The sequence below is a fragment of the Mus caroli genome, chromosome 8, assembly GCF_900094665.2.
Source record: "Mus caroli chromosome 8, CAROLI_EIJ_v1.1, whole genome shotgun sequence".
NCBI classification, from domain to species: Eukaryota; Metazoa; Chordata; class Mammalia; order Rodentia; family Muridae; genus Mus; species Mus caroli.
In genome coordinates, this window is record NC_034577.1 from 73,183,940 (window position 1) to 73,197,947 (window position 14,008).

Here is a 14,008-nt window from a genome sequence, read left to right on the forward strand (position 1 = left end):
CCTTTCCCCCTTGATCACTAATTGAGAAAATCCCCCACAGCTGGATCTCATGGAGGTATTTCCCCAACTGAAGCTCCTTTCTCTGTGATAACTCCAGCTTGTGTCAAGTTGACACACAAAACCAGCCAGTACACATGTTTTGAATCGCTCTAAACATCTTATCATGTCTTGTCTTCCTGCTTGGCCTGCCTCTGGTTCTCTCTTTTCTTAACAGATTCTGAGTGTTATCTTTTGGCTATATGAAATAAATATTTACTAACTTTGCTGCCAAATAGAATGGGAACTTCCCAATATGCTGATGTACTTTCTTAGTAATGGATATTTGGCTTGTTTGCAACATTTTCTTTTTCATCGGAGCTTCAGTAGTGAACATTTTCCAAACGGTTTCCTTACAACCATGTGTAAACATTTCTTTCCAATAACTTCTTGAAAGCAGCATTGGTTTACCACTTTATCAGACATTATCAGCTTGGCTTGTACTATGTCTGTCACTTGCTTCAACTGTATCAGACATCACCACCTTGGTTTCTCCTGTGGCTGGCATCAGTTTTCAGCTACACCCATATGTAGTCAACTTGGTTTCTACTATGGCTTGCCTTGGATTTTAACAGGTATTGCCAGCTTGGTTTCTATTCTGGTTGATGCTCCATCAGTGCAGAAACTTCTATGAGTTAAGTTCACCAATATTTTGGTTTGAAGTTTAATAGTGTTACCTTTTGATGCCATATCTCATTTACTTTGCCAGATGGCTAGCGAATTTCGAAATTGTCCGATGTGTTTCTCAGGCAGTTCTGCTTGATATATTTAATTACTAGTAAATACAATTGGAAGGATTTTGTTGTTTTTGCCTTTTGCTATTGATTTGCTGGCATTTAAAATATTTCCTGGAAAATAATCTTCATCTATTATAATTGTTATCTATATTTGTCTTCTTTATTCCACTTTTGCAAATGTAATTTGACCTTTTCTAATTCTAAAGTACAAGCTTAGATTATGGATTTGTGATACCTCTTCCTAATATATGCATTTAAAACTATTGCATTTCTTCAAGAAAATTTTGACATGTAGTATATATATTTCCTTGATTTCAAATATATAACATGTATCATTATAACTTCATTTTTGATTCATGGGTTATGTGGAAATATATTATTTAACTCCAGTTCTTTGGAGGGCTTTCTAAATATCTTTTACTGAGTATTTCCCTGTATAATTTTACTGTGGAAAAAAATATATTTTCTATGGCGTTGTATCTTTAAAGTTGTTAGGTTTTATGTTGTGGTCCACAAACATTACCTTAGTGAATTCTTCATGTTACTTTGCAAAAGAAAATGTGAGTTGTGCTGTCAGGTAGATAGGGTCCTCGGTGTAAGATAGGTGATTTTGTTGGTAGGATTGTTTGTCTACATCTATAGTGAAGAGGAACATTGATTTCTTCAGGTATAACTGTGCGTTTATCTATTTCTTTTCCTGTTAGAGTTATGTCAGATTATTCATATATGACCTATTTAGGCTTATTTTGCCTTTTGGTGATTAACATTTTACATCTAACAATGACCCTGTTAAAATTAGTAGATATATAATAAATTGTGTTCAGTATTTGAGATGTGACCCCAGCCTTCTTCTGATGAGTGTTTGGAGTATACATGTTTTCTCATCCTTTTGCTTCTTACCTATCTATGGTATCATATTAAAATGTAACAAAAATAATTAAACATAGCTGTGAAAGAGAGTTTGCATTTTCTATTCTGCATATCTTAGTTCTAAAAACTGGTGTGTATGTGAAATAAATTGAAAGTAATATAATTAATTGATGTTTGGATCAAAACCATTATGGTCACTAGATGCAATATATTCTAGTTTTGTTCTGTTTTTAAAAATTACAGAGGCATTTTATATCTTTATTCTATTATATCTTCATTATTAGCTTATTGCACACATTTAAATGTCATTAATGGTTATCCCAGGATTGTCATATTCAGTGTAATTCTTCAGTGCCTACCTTCTAATATGTTAGCAGAATAATCATATTCTATACCCTTAATATATAAGCAGCTCAATATATTCATCAGTGCTTCTTGTGCTTTTTAGTGTTGGTTTCACACACACACACACACACACACACACAATTTATATTTATATTTATATTTAGATGCTTTAAGCAAAAAATACTTTTATATTATTTTTGCTTTAAACTAGTGGTTGCTGTCACTGGCTTACAAGTCAAATCCAGATTATAGTGAGTTTTGTCTGTAAAGTTTAAAAGTATAGCATGCCTCTATTTTATATATTATCAGTGGCTGATTTTACATTGAAACAACTAAGTTGAGCATTTGTAACAACAACAACAATAAGGCCCACAAACCATTTGCTTTTTCTTTAATTTTTCTTTTGTTCTCAGTGCCGCAGGGCCAGCCCAGGACCTTGTACATTTAACGTAGGAACAGACAATGCTAGCATTTGCCTTAGGCAATTATCTTTTGTCCTTATTAGAAGCAAGAGAAAATGAAGTTAACTTCTATTTTCTTTGTGCCATCCTGGAGATGCTCATTTATTTCATAGACCTGCATGTATCTGTTATGCTTGAAGAACTTCTCTTAAGGTTTTTTGCAATGCTGATAATGAGGTTGTCATTCATTATTTCTGGATAAGAGCTGTTAGCACACGACAGCACTTAGCAGTTGCTTCCTCCTTGTGTAGAATGCTGGGTTGATGGGTTTTCTAATTTCAGAACATAGAAGACACCATTTGTTTTTTTCTGGAATGCATAGCTTCTAGCGTGAAGCCATTGTGTTTCTCAACTTGTTATCTTTTGCTTGGATTTTCACTGTGATTGGTGTTCAATACTATGAATAAGACTTATACTGTCTCTCTCTCTCTCTCTCTCTCTCTCTCTCTCTGTGTGTGTGTGTGTGTGTGTGTGTGTGTGTGTGTGTGTGTGACAGAGAGACAGAGACAGAGAGATACAGAGAAAGATACAGAGAGACATAGAGAGAGGAGAGAGAGAGAGAGAGAGAGAGAGAGAGAGAGAGAGAGAGAGATGCCTGTGGCTTACTGGTGTATAGGGGTCTATTATCTTTTATGATGTTTGCTGAGCTCCTTGGATATGTGTGTCAATGCCTTTAATCATTTTTGGAGCAATCTCAGTAAGTACTGCATCAAATATTTGCTCCATCCTCTCCCCTGAGAGATAGAATGTGCTTGGCGTTGTCACCCACATGTCACCAGTCTCTTTGCTTTCCATGTCTCTGTTTGGATGGATTCTACTGACCTACTTTCTGTTTTCCTCATTTGTAGATTATGACACAGTTATACATCAATCTGCCAGAAACAGTCTTCATTGTGCTACTCAGTGTATTTTACATTCTTAGTATTAATTTTATTTGTTTTGCTGTTTCTATCTTTGCTAACATTTCTCATGTAGTTGTGTAGAATTTTCTGCTATAGCCTCAGAATTATCTCTTTTGATTTGGTTTTTTATCGTTTCAGCATCTGTGCACTGTCTAGATGTGACTTTTTAGATGACATTCCTACATTTTTTCTTAAAATAATTTTCTTGTTTTAGCTCCCCCTTACTGCTTCTTCTGCTCTTCCCCTTGTTCTTCCCATCCTCTTTCTCTTCCTCCTCCTTTCTTCCTCCTCTATTTTTTCTGCCCCTTTCCCTTCTCCTCCTACTTTTCCTTGTTCATTTACCTCTTCTTCCTTATCTGTGTGCTATGTAGAACAGTTGGGTCTCAGCAAAAGAGAGTTAATGACTAGTGGTATATATCCCAGTTTTACTTCTAAGCCTTTAATATTTGTACAGAGGAGGTGGAATCAGTCTAGTAAGTAACTTATCAGGGCTTCAGTTTCTATGACAATCCTCAGTGCATAACTAAACTAACTGCATGTTCTTTTGGTGTTGCTATTACTTAGTAGAGGAAGGACTGAATGAATGGAAACTTTGCTCTCTGCTCTCAACTTTAGGCTTTTGCTGGAAGAGAAGTTCACTCTTCAATGCTGTTGTTTCTCTACTAGTGGTGTGCAAGTAGTGTGCTATAATTAGCACTCTGTAGTCTGTTGAGGTGGGGTAGGAGTCAGGTAGGGATGTCCTCTACTATCTTCTTAGAGCCCACACCTTAGATAGTAAGCTCTATGATCTTGGAGCTCTGTAATAAAGCATGCGAAAGTCCTTACTGGCCCTGTCTCCTGAGATTTCCCTCTCTTTACCTGTTTCCACTACATAATTGCAATGGGTCTAGGTGTGTAGCATCATGAACGGACCTGTTATTTCTGCACTGTTGGGGTATGATGAGGGTAGTGCTATGTTCTTTTTCTGAGATGACTGCTCTTCCTCCCATGGGTATGTGTCACAAAGAGGTGCAGTCTCTAGACACCCACTCAGCTCTGTGGTTTTTTGTTGTTTTGTTTTTTTGTTTTTTTTATGAGCACCTGAGTTATGCCTAAGACAGAGAATCTATTAATGAGTCTAGACAACCCTTGACTTGTGGGTCTTGTATATCTGATGCTACCTCTGAACTGACTATTAGTAATTCATAAAACATTCTGACTGAGTTTTTACTACCAGTGTGTGGCCTGGCATTCTTCTCCTCATTCTTGGTCCGATGTGTTTTCTAGATTCAGATTGATGACCTTTCAACATTTTTGGAGAGTTTTGATTGTATACATTGCTGACTTTTTCTTGACATAGGGTAAGGCTCTTTCTCTTAAGTCTTTGCAAATGGAAGCTTGAAAGTTCTGTGTCTATTTTCTAGATATGTGTTCTGTTTTTTTCATTGCTACAGTATTGTTTGTTCACAGATAGTTTTTATTTTACTGTTGATAGATATCTTTGATTTGCATTACTCTTATAACAGACGCTGACCAAAATCAACTTGAGGAGTGGTTTACTTCAGTGTATATGTGCCGATCATAGGATCCATAAAGGTATATATCAAGGTAGGGACTCAAGGAAGGAATATGGAGGAAGAACTAAAGCAGAGATCATGAAAGAATGCTACTTATTGTCTTTGTCTTTAATATTTGGCCAGCTTGCTTTCTTGGTCACCCCAGGGCCACCTGTTCAGTGGTGCCACTGTCTATGTTGTCCTTGGCTCTCCTACATTAATCGTTAACAAAGAAATTGTCTCACAGACTTGCAGAAATTCCAGTTTTATGGAGGCATTTTCTCAATTATGATTCTTCTTCCTAGATATGTTGAGGTTTTTGTCAAGTTGAAAAAAACACTAACTAGAAATATTGATTTATTGATCTTTAGTTATATGGTCTGAGCTTTTCAAGGTGGATTGGGAAATTTCCCTATATTTAATTTATAAATATGTGAATATATCTTTTTCTCAACAGGAAATGAGGTCATTTTGGAGAGCATACTAAAGTTCCTACAGCTTCCTGTGAGACCCTTGTCTCATTGTCAGTGTCTGTTCATCTTCCTTTCTTAAACCAGACTGTTTGTTTTATACTTTATCTTACTATTTCCTGTTTCCTTCCATCAATCAGTTACTCTCATATCTGCCCATAGGAATAGCACAGTCTCTACTCAATGGCCCTAGTTCTTACCAGCGAGCATTTCAACAGAATAATGGCAGTATTCCATTGTTTTCTTCTGTACTCCAGTCTGTAGATTTCATTACATTTTATACTTTGTTTCCCAAGGAATTACTAGTTATCCCACTAAATATCTTTGTATCTTATGATTCTTTAAACCTTTCTTCTCATTCTATGCATTTTTGGCAAACTTATACATTATATTGACTTAGCAATTAGCCAGTGTTTCTGAATGTGTGTGTGTGTGTGTGTGTGTGTGTGTGTGTGTGTCTGTATTTTTCTCTAGCCTGAGTCTCTTGAGAATCTATACACTATGTTCAAGCACTTTCTAAGTTGTTACCCTAGGACCACATGCTTAAATTGATATTTGCTTCTTTGACTGTTGCCTTGTTTATTATCTGGAAGCTTCAATTGTTTACAAATTCAATATTACTCCTATTTTTACAAGTGCTACTCTAATATGGCACCAAATTCTATCATCAAGACCAGTAATTCTGTGTAAAAATTTCCTTTGAAATTATGGCTGTCTTTTCAATGGCGATTTTCTTTGTTGGTATAAATTCTCATTTTATTTTTCTGAACTATTACATTCACCTACAACTAAGATGATTTTCTTATCATTACCATTGCTCACCATCTTTGACACTTGATAAATGTTCTACAGTTCAACTGTGGGATAGACTTGCTATGGTTAGTTTCTTCTCCTTCTACCTAGTTTGGTCTGAAGGCCCTTTTACTACCTAGTCACTTAGTGTTGTATATTTCTAGTCTGAAAGCAATTTCAATTTCTTTTTAAAAAACTGTCATGAAAACAAGAATAAACAACCTCTTCATACTGGGTGCTAGGAGATCTTTCATGAACTCTGTCTAAATAGGAATAAGGCCAAAGAATGAACTTGAAGGTGGCATTCCTACACTTAGGATGGATGGCAGGACATGAGAGTGTTTATCCCCTCTGACCCTGTCTGCCCTTTGGGACTTTGAAGTTCAAGAGTGGAGTAAAACACCCCATCCTTGAATCTGATCACATAATACTCTTGTTATACCTCCAGTTACAGCTTTCTAGAAGTCCAGAGTGCCCAACCAGGTGCATTCACATAATATAGAGTAGAAGAAAATGTGAGCTCATCTCGCTTCATCAAACTCTGTTGTCTTTCTCTTCCCTGTCCTAGAATAAATAGCATGACTCAGTCTTTAGACAGATGGTACAGTTTGATACAACTAAATTGTATCATTTAAAGCAAGTATCTTTATTTTATTCTCTGAATGTAATCACCATAAGATCTGATTCCTCTATATTTCTCTTACATTATTTGTAATTTTAATTAAATTTTCAGTGTTATTTTTTCTTAGAACTTAAGAAAAAAAAACATTTCCCAGATTTGACAAGGCTACATTACATTAGACATTTAGACATTTAGAAAAGATGCTTTCTAAAACATGGAACAATTGCTAAGTACAATTACTTAGTATTATGCCCTGTACTTACTATTCATGGTTAGCACTGTCTTGACCAGATGATGCCATTTAATCTGCCTGTCAGTAATGAATGACAAGCAACACACAGCAGCCTTGTAATGTTGAAGATATCTCATATTGACACTCTACTGTGGAAGGTCTTTGCCCAGTCTCTTCCTAACTAAACATAATTCCTGTAAATGACTTTTATGAGCATTTCAGAGTTTTCATTTTAGTGTGAGGTATGTAAAATACTTAACAATGTTTATTACATAGTCTATGAGAAATATTGTTTAATTAAATGTAACTTGATAAAGCTACCCATCATTTAACCTCCTTTGGTGGTGGGATCAGGAGAGAACAAACAGTCCTTTCCAGCTATTAGGTAGTACAAATATGTATTTGATTCATTGCTGTTCTGAGTAACTCTAAAGGACATGAACTGGACTGAATGGTTGTTATGCTTAAAGACAGACTTTTAAATAATGTGTGGTGTGCAGAAACAACAGTTTGTGTATGATCAGCAAAGTAGAACACTTCCAAAAAGGCACGGATCAGAAATACCAATACTTTCCTTGCCACCTGGAAAGTTAGTGAGCTTTCTGGAACTTTGCTATTGATATGGTCTGAGGTGTATATCTCAATCGCAAGTATCAAATCTTAAACTATTCTTCAGTGCAACAAAAGAAGAATAAAAATGGGACCCTGGGCTCAGCAGTAGCACTTGCTATTCCTTTCAGTACTGTTTTCCCTTGCTGCATTTGTTTTGAGCAGAAAGATGATATGGTTCAAATGGGACCATGGCAACAAGAGCTCAGATGTGTCTAACTTTATTCTTCTCCCATCTCTCCCCATCACACAAGTGCACATGTACCTGCGCTAGCATTTATTTTATCAATTATTTCACACTTACTGTGCTGAGTGGTTATTATATCAAGGATTCATATTATCTTGTGTGGATCTTTCAATTTTTTTATAAGATGACCGATCAGGATTAAGGGTTGTGTATTTAATTAAAATATTCTAAGAAGGTTGATAAAGTCCTTGTCAGAATGGTGACAGAGTAGTATCAGGTTTTGGGGGAGACTATGCAATGAGAATATGTGTATTTATCAGAAAAGAATTACAATTTTAAAAGCCCAAAAAGAATGTAGAGAGAATTTTCTTAATTAAAAAATATTTTTTAAAGAGATGTTTACAATCTAACTGATGGTAAATGGTTCTTTATTTCAGATAATATTCTCAATGCTTTTAATATTAAGAACCAAGTGGCTATTTTGTAATACTTTCTAAAGATTCAGGTTGCTTTCTCCATGTAATTGTTGCCAGCTGATTTCTATGAACTAATGCTGAATCTTAAATGAAGCCACTTTGTTAAGGACAACAAAATGAGGGAGTGTTGATTTGTGGGTTTCGAGGTCACATCAATACTCTGAACCAAAGTTGTTGGCTGCTATCTCATTAAGCATCTCTGTGTAGGCATGTAAAGATTTTTGCACATTTTAATTCAGCTGGTGACTTGATTTAAAACATTGATTTTTTTCCAATTCATTCTCGGTTGTATATATCAACATGAATTTGTTACTATTGAAAGCTTGCTTTCTACAGCAGGGTACTAAATTGGGGTGGAGCTTTCTCTCCTCCTGTGGATTTCCATAAGTTTTCTTCTGTTGCTTTCATTTTCCCTTGTGCTTCATCTTTTCAGAATTATTTTTCATTCTTCTCCCACCATGCTCTGATCATTAAGCAATTAAATCACTATCAGACAGAACAGTAGGAGAGTCTGTGGAAAAGAACAGTAGGAGAGTCTGTGGAAAGTTACAAGGTTGGGAATGCCTTGTTCAACCCGTTGGCCTAACTTAGAAGAAAAATGCATGCCAAATTATGGTTACGTGCTTGTGACTAATTCTCTGAAAAGAGCACAGCAGAACCTAAGGGACATAAAGGGAAGGAGTCACAGTAATGGTCATGGTGGCAACACAGGCAAATTTCTTGATAGGAAGCCATCTGCTCCTGCCACCTACTCTATTTGGTATACATTAAGTTAGCAACCCTGTATCTACCTTATAGCTCAGAAAATTAAATTGAAGGGATGAGTATCTCTTTCTGGAAATTTAGAAATTTCTCATACTACTGCAATAATTCTCTTGAAAATACTAACTTAGCCTAGGGCTTCCAGTTTTCTTCCCAGCTTGGTTCTGTGAGTGTAAGAGGGCTGGGCGTGGAGGGAAGGGAATTTGAAACTACTTGTATTTTCTATATTGATTCTTAGCTTTGAATTGAGGTTAAAATGACAGCAATGTTGAATATTGATATTTTCTATGTGCAGAATTTCACAGTGGACTATTAGATCGTTAATGTGAAGATACACCAACGTTAAACCGGAGCTCATTACCTGGTACCATTTGAAAAAGACACCGTGGAGAATAAGTCAGTTGTGAGGTGGATCATGGAAATCAAAGAGGAAGGAACATCAGAAGAAGGCCAGCATTTTCTTCCTGCAGCTCAGGCAAATGACCCTGAGGACATTCAGTTTACCAGTAAGTGTGTGTGTGTATGTGTGTGCCTCCCGTCGGTCTCTAAAGAGCCACTGTATTAACTAAACAAATATCCCTGTGCATTCACAGAAACCTGGGTTCCACCAAATGCCACTAGGTTACCTCATTTCTTTGCCATTTTCCCTCTGTGCTTTAAGTCCTCTCATCCTATATCTTGGATGAGACAGATGATAGGTCATGGACCAGAATCAAATGATAAAATTTCCAATGTGTATTAAATACTGATAAATATATTTTATGGGCTCTTCCCAGATGCTAACCATACTTAAAAAGAGCTCCCATTTGGTACTTATTTATTCTTATAGAAAATTAATATTTTGGAAGCTAGACATGTTTAAGACCAAAAGGTATTTAAGCTGAAAGCATTAGTGAAAAATGTTGCACAAGAAGCTTTGCCTCAGTGCTTAACAGAGGCCACTAATTCACATAACAGTGAAAGCTTAGAGATTTGGCTGAGATTTACATCTGGACATTGGAATCAGTTTTTGTGCTACTCATGTAATTAAGAAGTGTAAGCGTGTGCTATGCTTTCTCTCCTGCTTAAATTACAGGGTTTCCGTTTGTTCTTTAGAATCAATAGTGTCCTTTCTTTCAGAGCGTTCCCTTTACCCATTTTTTTTCTAATGCTAGCAAATAGGTCCCTAACCTCATTAAATTTATGGCCTGAAAATTATCTTCCAAAAATGGTATTGGTTGGGTGCATTGAATGTGGTGTCAAAGCTTAGAGCAGAGTTAATTATTAGTATCAAAACAAAAACAAAAACCAACCAAAGCAAAAAACCCTATATTATTTGATTTTCACAAAAACATACATAATTATTCTAGCCTGTGTTGGATAGTCTAACATTGGTAACTGAAATATTTTTAAATGTCAGCAGGAGAGAAAAAAAATAAATGGTTGCTGTGCAGAAATAAATCAAAACAAAAATGCTAACTTTGTAAATAAAATAGGCATTCCATTTTATTCAAAAAGATGGTTTTAACAATAGCTCATTGACCAAATGCCAGTTGGTTTACACAGTCTCTGAGTGACAGGCAAAGTCAGGTACTTTACATTTGTTTTCAAGTGACGTAATTTCCTATGCTTTGGCTACTTATAAGTTTTAAGAAATGTCATGTCATTCATTCATGTCCTCCTCTATGCTTGTTGGGGTTTCTATTGACTATCTATGTCCCAAAAGCTGATCATTCCACTTCCTAACCTATCCACACTTGTGGATACCTGAGACCCGCCTGCCCACACTTGTGGACAGCTGTTCTGAGACTCACTTCTGCACTTCTGCTTCATCTTAAATCATTTTATATGCTGTCTTCTTTTTGAAATATCGCTGACAAAGGGAGTTGAAGTATTTGTTGATTTTTAAAAACAAAATCGCTATCATTTGATTTTGCCAAATGAAGACTCCTGAACCAGATTCTGGGGTGAAAGACTTCTAGTGCAGAGAGGCAGAGAAAGTGCCCAACTGACCTAACTCCTCAACCTATATCCCAGAAAGAAAGAACCAGGTTTTCTTCTCCAGATGTCTTAGAAACCCTTGTAATGGAATGCCCTCCTTTCTACTTCCTTTCACTTTCTATTGTTTTTTTTCCCTTTGTTCACTTCCTGTCAACTTGTTGTTGCTTGGTATACCCCTTGATCTATGGTTGACTTTATTTAATCTTGTTTACAGTAGACAGAAGGCTCTGGATTGAAGGTGTGTGCTAGGGCTGAGCTACACCACAATTAGAAACAGGATTTTCCAGCACACAATTTCATAGTGTGATCAAATATCCTGCAACACTCTTGGATTCAAGGTGGAGGCTACTGCTCAGGCACTCCACTAGAGACAGACTTTTCTAGTATACAGTCTCAGGGGATCACAGTATGATCAGGTATCCTGCAATAAGTATTGAGCAAAATGATGTTGAAATGGCCAATAAACAAAATAACCAATTCCATACCCATGCCTACTAGAACATGGTTTTTAAATCTCCATTGAGTTTACAATGGATAGCATGACTTCATCAGAGAATTCATAATGATTAGCCTGATAATTTATTTAGCTTTATTCATTCTTCCAAAATGTATGTATTATTTGGTATGGTGAAACAGTGCATATGCTATTGTAACACATTTAATGCATAATTTTAAAACCTGAACTTATCCCCACTATTTATAGGCATCCAGAAGATTCCGAATGAGCCACAGTTGGAATTCATTCTTGGTAAGGAATTCTCCCTTATTTATAGCAAGCAGTAGAATGAGAATTTGTGCAGACATTCGTAAATTATGGTTGTATTACTTGTATCATTAAATTTTACTTTTTAAACATTGTTCTAGTAAAAATTTTTCCATAACATAGTAATTATTTTCCTCAACTAGTAATAATAAACAAATAATCTGGGCTTGCTGCCTAGATCCATTTGGTGCCATAATAGTGTATATTTTCTTTTGAACTAAACGTTTTAAAATGACACATGCACATATTCAAATTGGTACGCTGAGATGAGATATATTTTACATGTCAGTAGAGATATTTTCTGTAGATTGGGAGAGAGATTTAAAAATATAGATATATGATCTGAGTTTTAATGATTTGAAGTCTCAATTTTTTTAGGCTCACACACTTTCATTAACTATGTAGCAAATTTGTAGCCTGTTGTCAATGTATTTTATTTTAAGTATATCTTAATGAGATAACAATTATATATAATTAATATTTTAAGCATCCTTAAAAGGGTATATGGCAACTAAACATTCTGGATTGGAATTTCCTAAGTACTGAGAAACAGGCAAACTTGTGAAAACTCAAGAAATATTCTTGGAACAGCTGATAAAGCTATACTTTGCTTCTTTAAGTTTTGAGATGCTTTTGGGCACAGAAAGAATCTGTTTTTAGGAAGCAAGTGAGAGGCAAAGGAGATAAAGGTATCCTAACACCCTGACGAGTATCCAGCACTTCTCAAGCATCTGTCTACCTTCCATTTGAAATTAATTTTAAAGAAAATAAAACCTTTCTTTTGGGCTTTGTGGAAAGATAAGAGTAGTTAGAAACATCCATATTTTAAAGTACAAACAAAGCCTTATTTTATTACATACAGAAAAAGAGAGGTCTGAGGGAGACAAGAGTCTGAGATTAAAGAGAGACAAGGAGACCAGTTTACAAGGAACAGTTTATCAGAGCTATTTCATATAAAAGCCCAGTTTAACAGCAAATCTTTAAAGTTCAGTAGCAACTCTTTTGTCTCTTATACTTTGGGTTTTGAAGCATGGAAGATAATCACAGCCATTAAAATTTATTCATAATAATGTCCAGTTTAAATAATGTCCATTTCTTTTTTCCTCATATATATTCAAAAACAGAGCAATATTGTTAAAGATGGTTAATTTTATGTTAATAAATAACAAGAAATACCTAGTAAGAGAACACACATTTATCAAAGATATTCGGTGTAGAGGAAATTGGAGATTTAGAAAATGAATGTTATAAACCATCAGCTTCAAAGCATGTGAAGACCCCCAACATGCCCATTTCTTACAGAACTTTTTCATTACTTACTGTCTCATTGAGGATGGCATCCCGAACCTTGCCTGTACTGTATTAGTCTGTTAATTCCCACCCCCCAGACTAATTTTTTTAATTCCCAAAATTCTTTGGCTCTAAATACATCATTAACTATCCATTTTATGGTGAATAGACAATATCAATTCTCAAACTATCTTTACTATTATGAAGGAGATACATACTTACTTATTTAAAGTAGAAAAGAACAAATTCAAGAACATTATAGAATATTGGACAAGAGAGGAGACTATGGAACAATATAAAATACAGAACAAGAGAGGAGACCTTTTCACTATTCCAATATTTTGATATTTGATTCACTACCCTTAACCAAGATGTTGAAATAGCTTGAAATTTTCAACAGCTTTGCTTTATAAAGTGGGAAAGCACACACACTTATTATATAGTCAGGTGATTTACATAAGTCATTTCATGTGGAAACTTGTTTTTCAGTGATATCTGTGTTGGTAAAGTATCATTTTATCTTTCTGGAATTTCCCTGCTACATCTTTATTCAAGTAAATGAGGTTGCAGATTCTTAGTCAACGAGCAAGCTAATTGGCTAAAGACATCTTGATAGAGGTAGATAGGAATGCTCTGAGAAAGCACTCTGCCCACCACTAAGCACGTATTTTAATGGGTGACTGGAGCTAAATGAAGTAATTTACCCTTACAGCTGGAAGATTGCAAACACATTAGTTTCCTTGCCTTCCCACATGTCCTTTATTTTCAGAAAGAGAGAAAGAAAGAAAGAAAGAAAGAAAGAAAGAAAGAAAGAAAGAAAGAAAGAAAGAAAGAAAGAAGCCGGGCAGTGGTGGTGCACACCTTTAATCCCAGCACTTGGGAGGCAGAGGCAGGTGGATTTCTGAGTTCGAGGCCAGCCTGGACTACAGAGTGAGTTCC

General features: G+C 35.6%; 1 protein-coding gene across 3 annotated transcripts in view; it reads left to right on the forward strand.

Annotated features, from left to right (window-relative positions):
• Positions 1-14,008, forward strand: part of Inpp4b (inositol polyphosphate-4-phosphatase type II B) — a 748,293-nt gene that overhangs the window by 374,755 nt on the left and 359,530 nt on the right. For all 3 annotated transcript variants that reach the window (XM_029480343.1, XM_029480345.1, XM_029480344.1), the window contains exons 4-5: positions 9,332-9,542; positions 11,720-11,764. In XM_029480343.1, coding sequence (XP_029336203.1) covers positions 9,452-9,542; positions 11,720-11,764 — 136 coding nt within the window. In that variant the 5' untranslated portion in view covers positions 9,332-9,451. The remainder of the gene's footprint in view (positions 1-9,331; positions 9,543-11,719; positions 11,765-14,008) is intronic.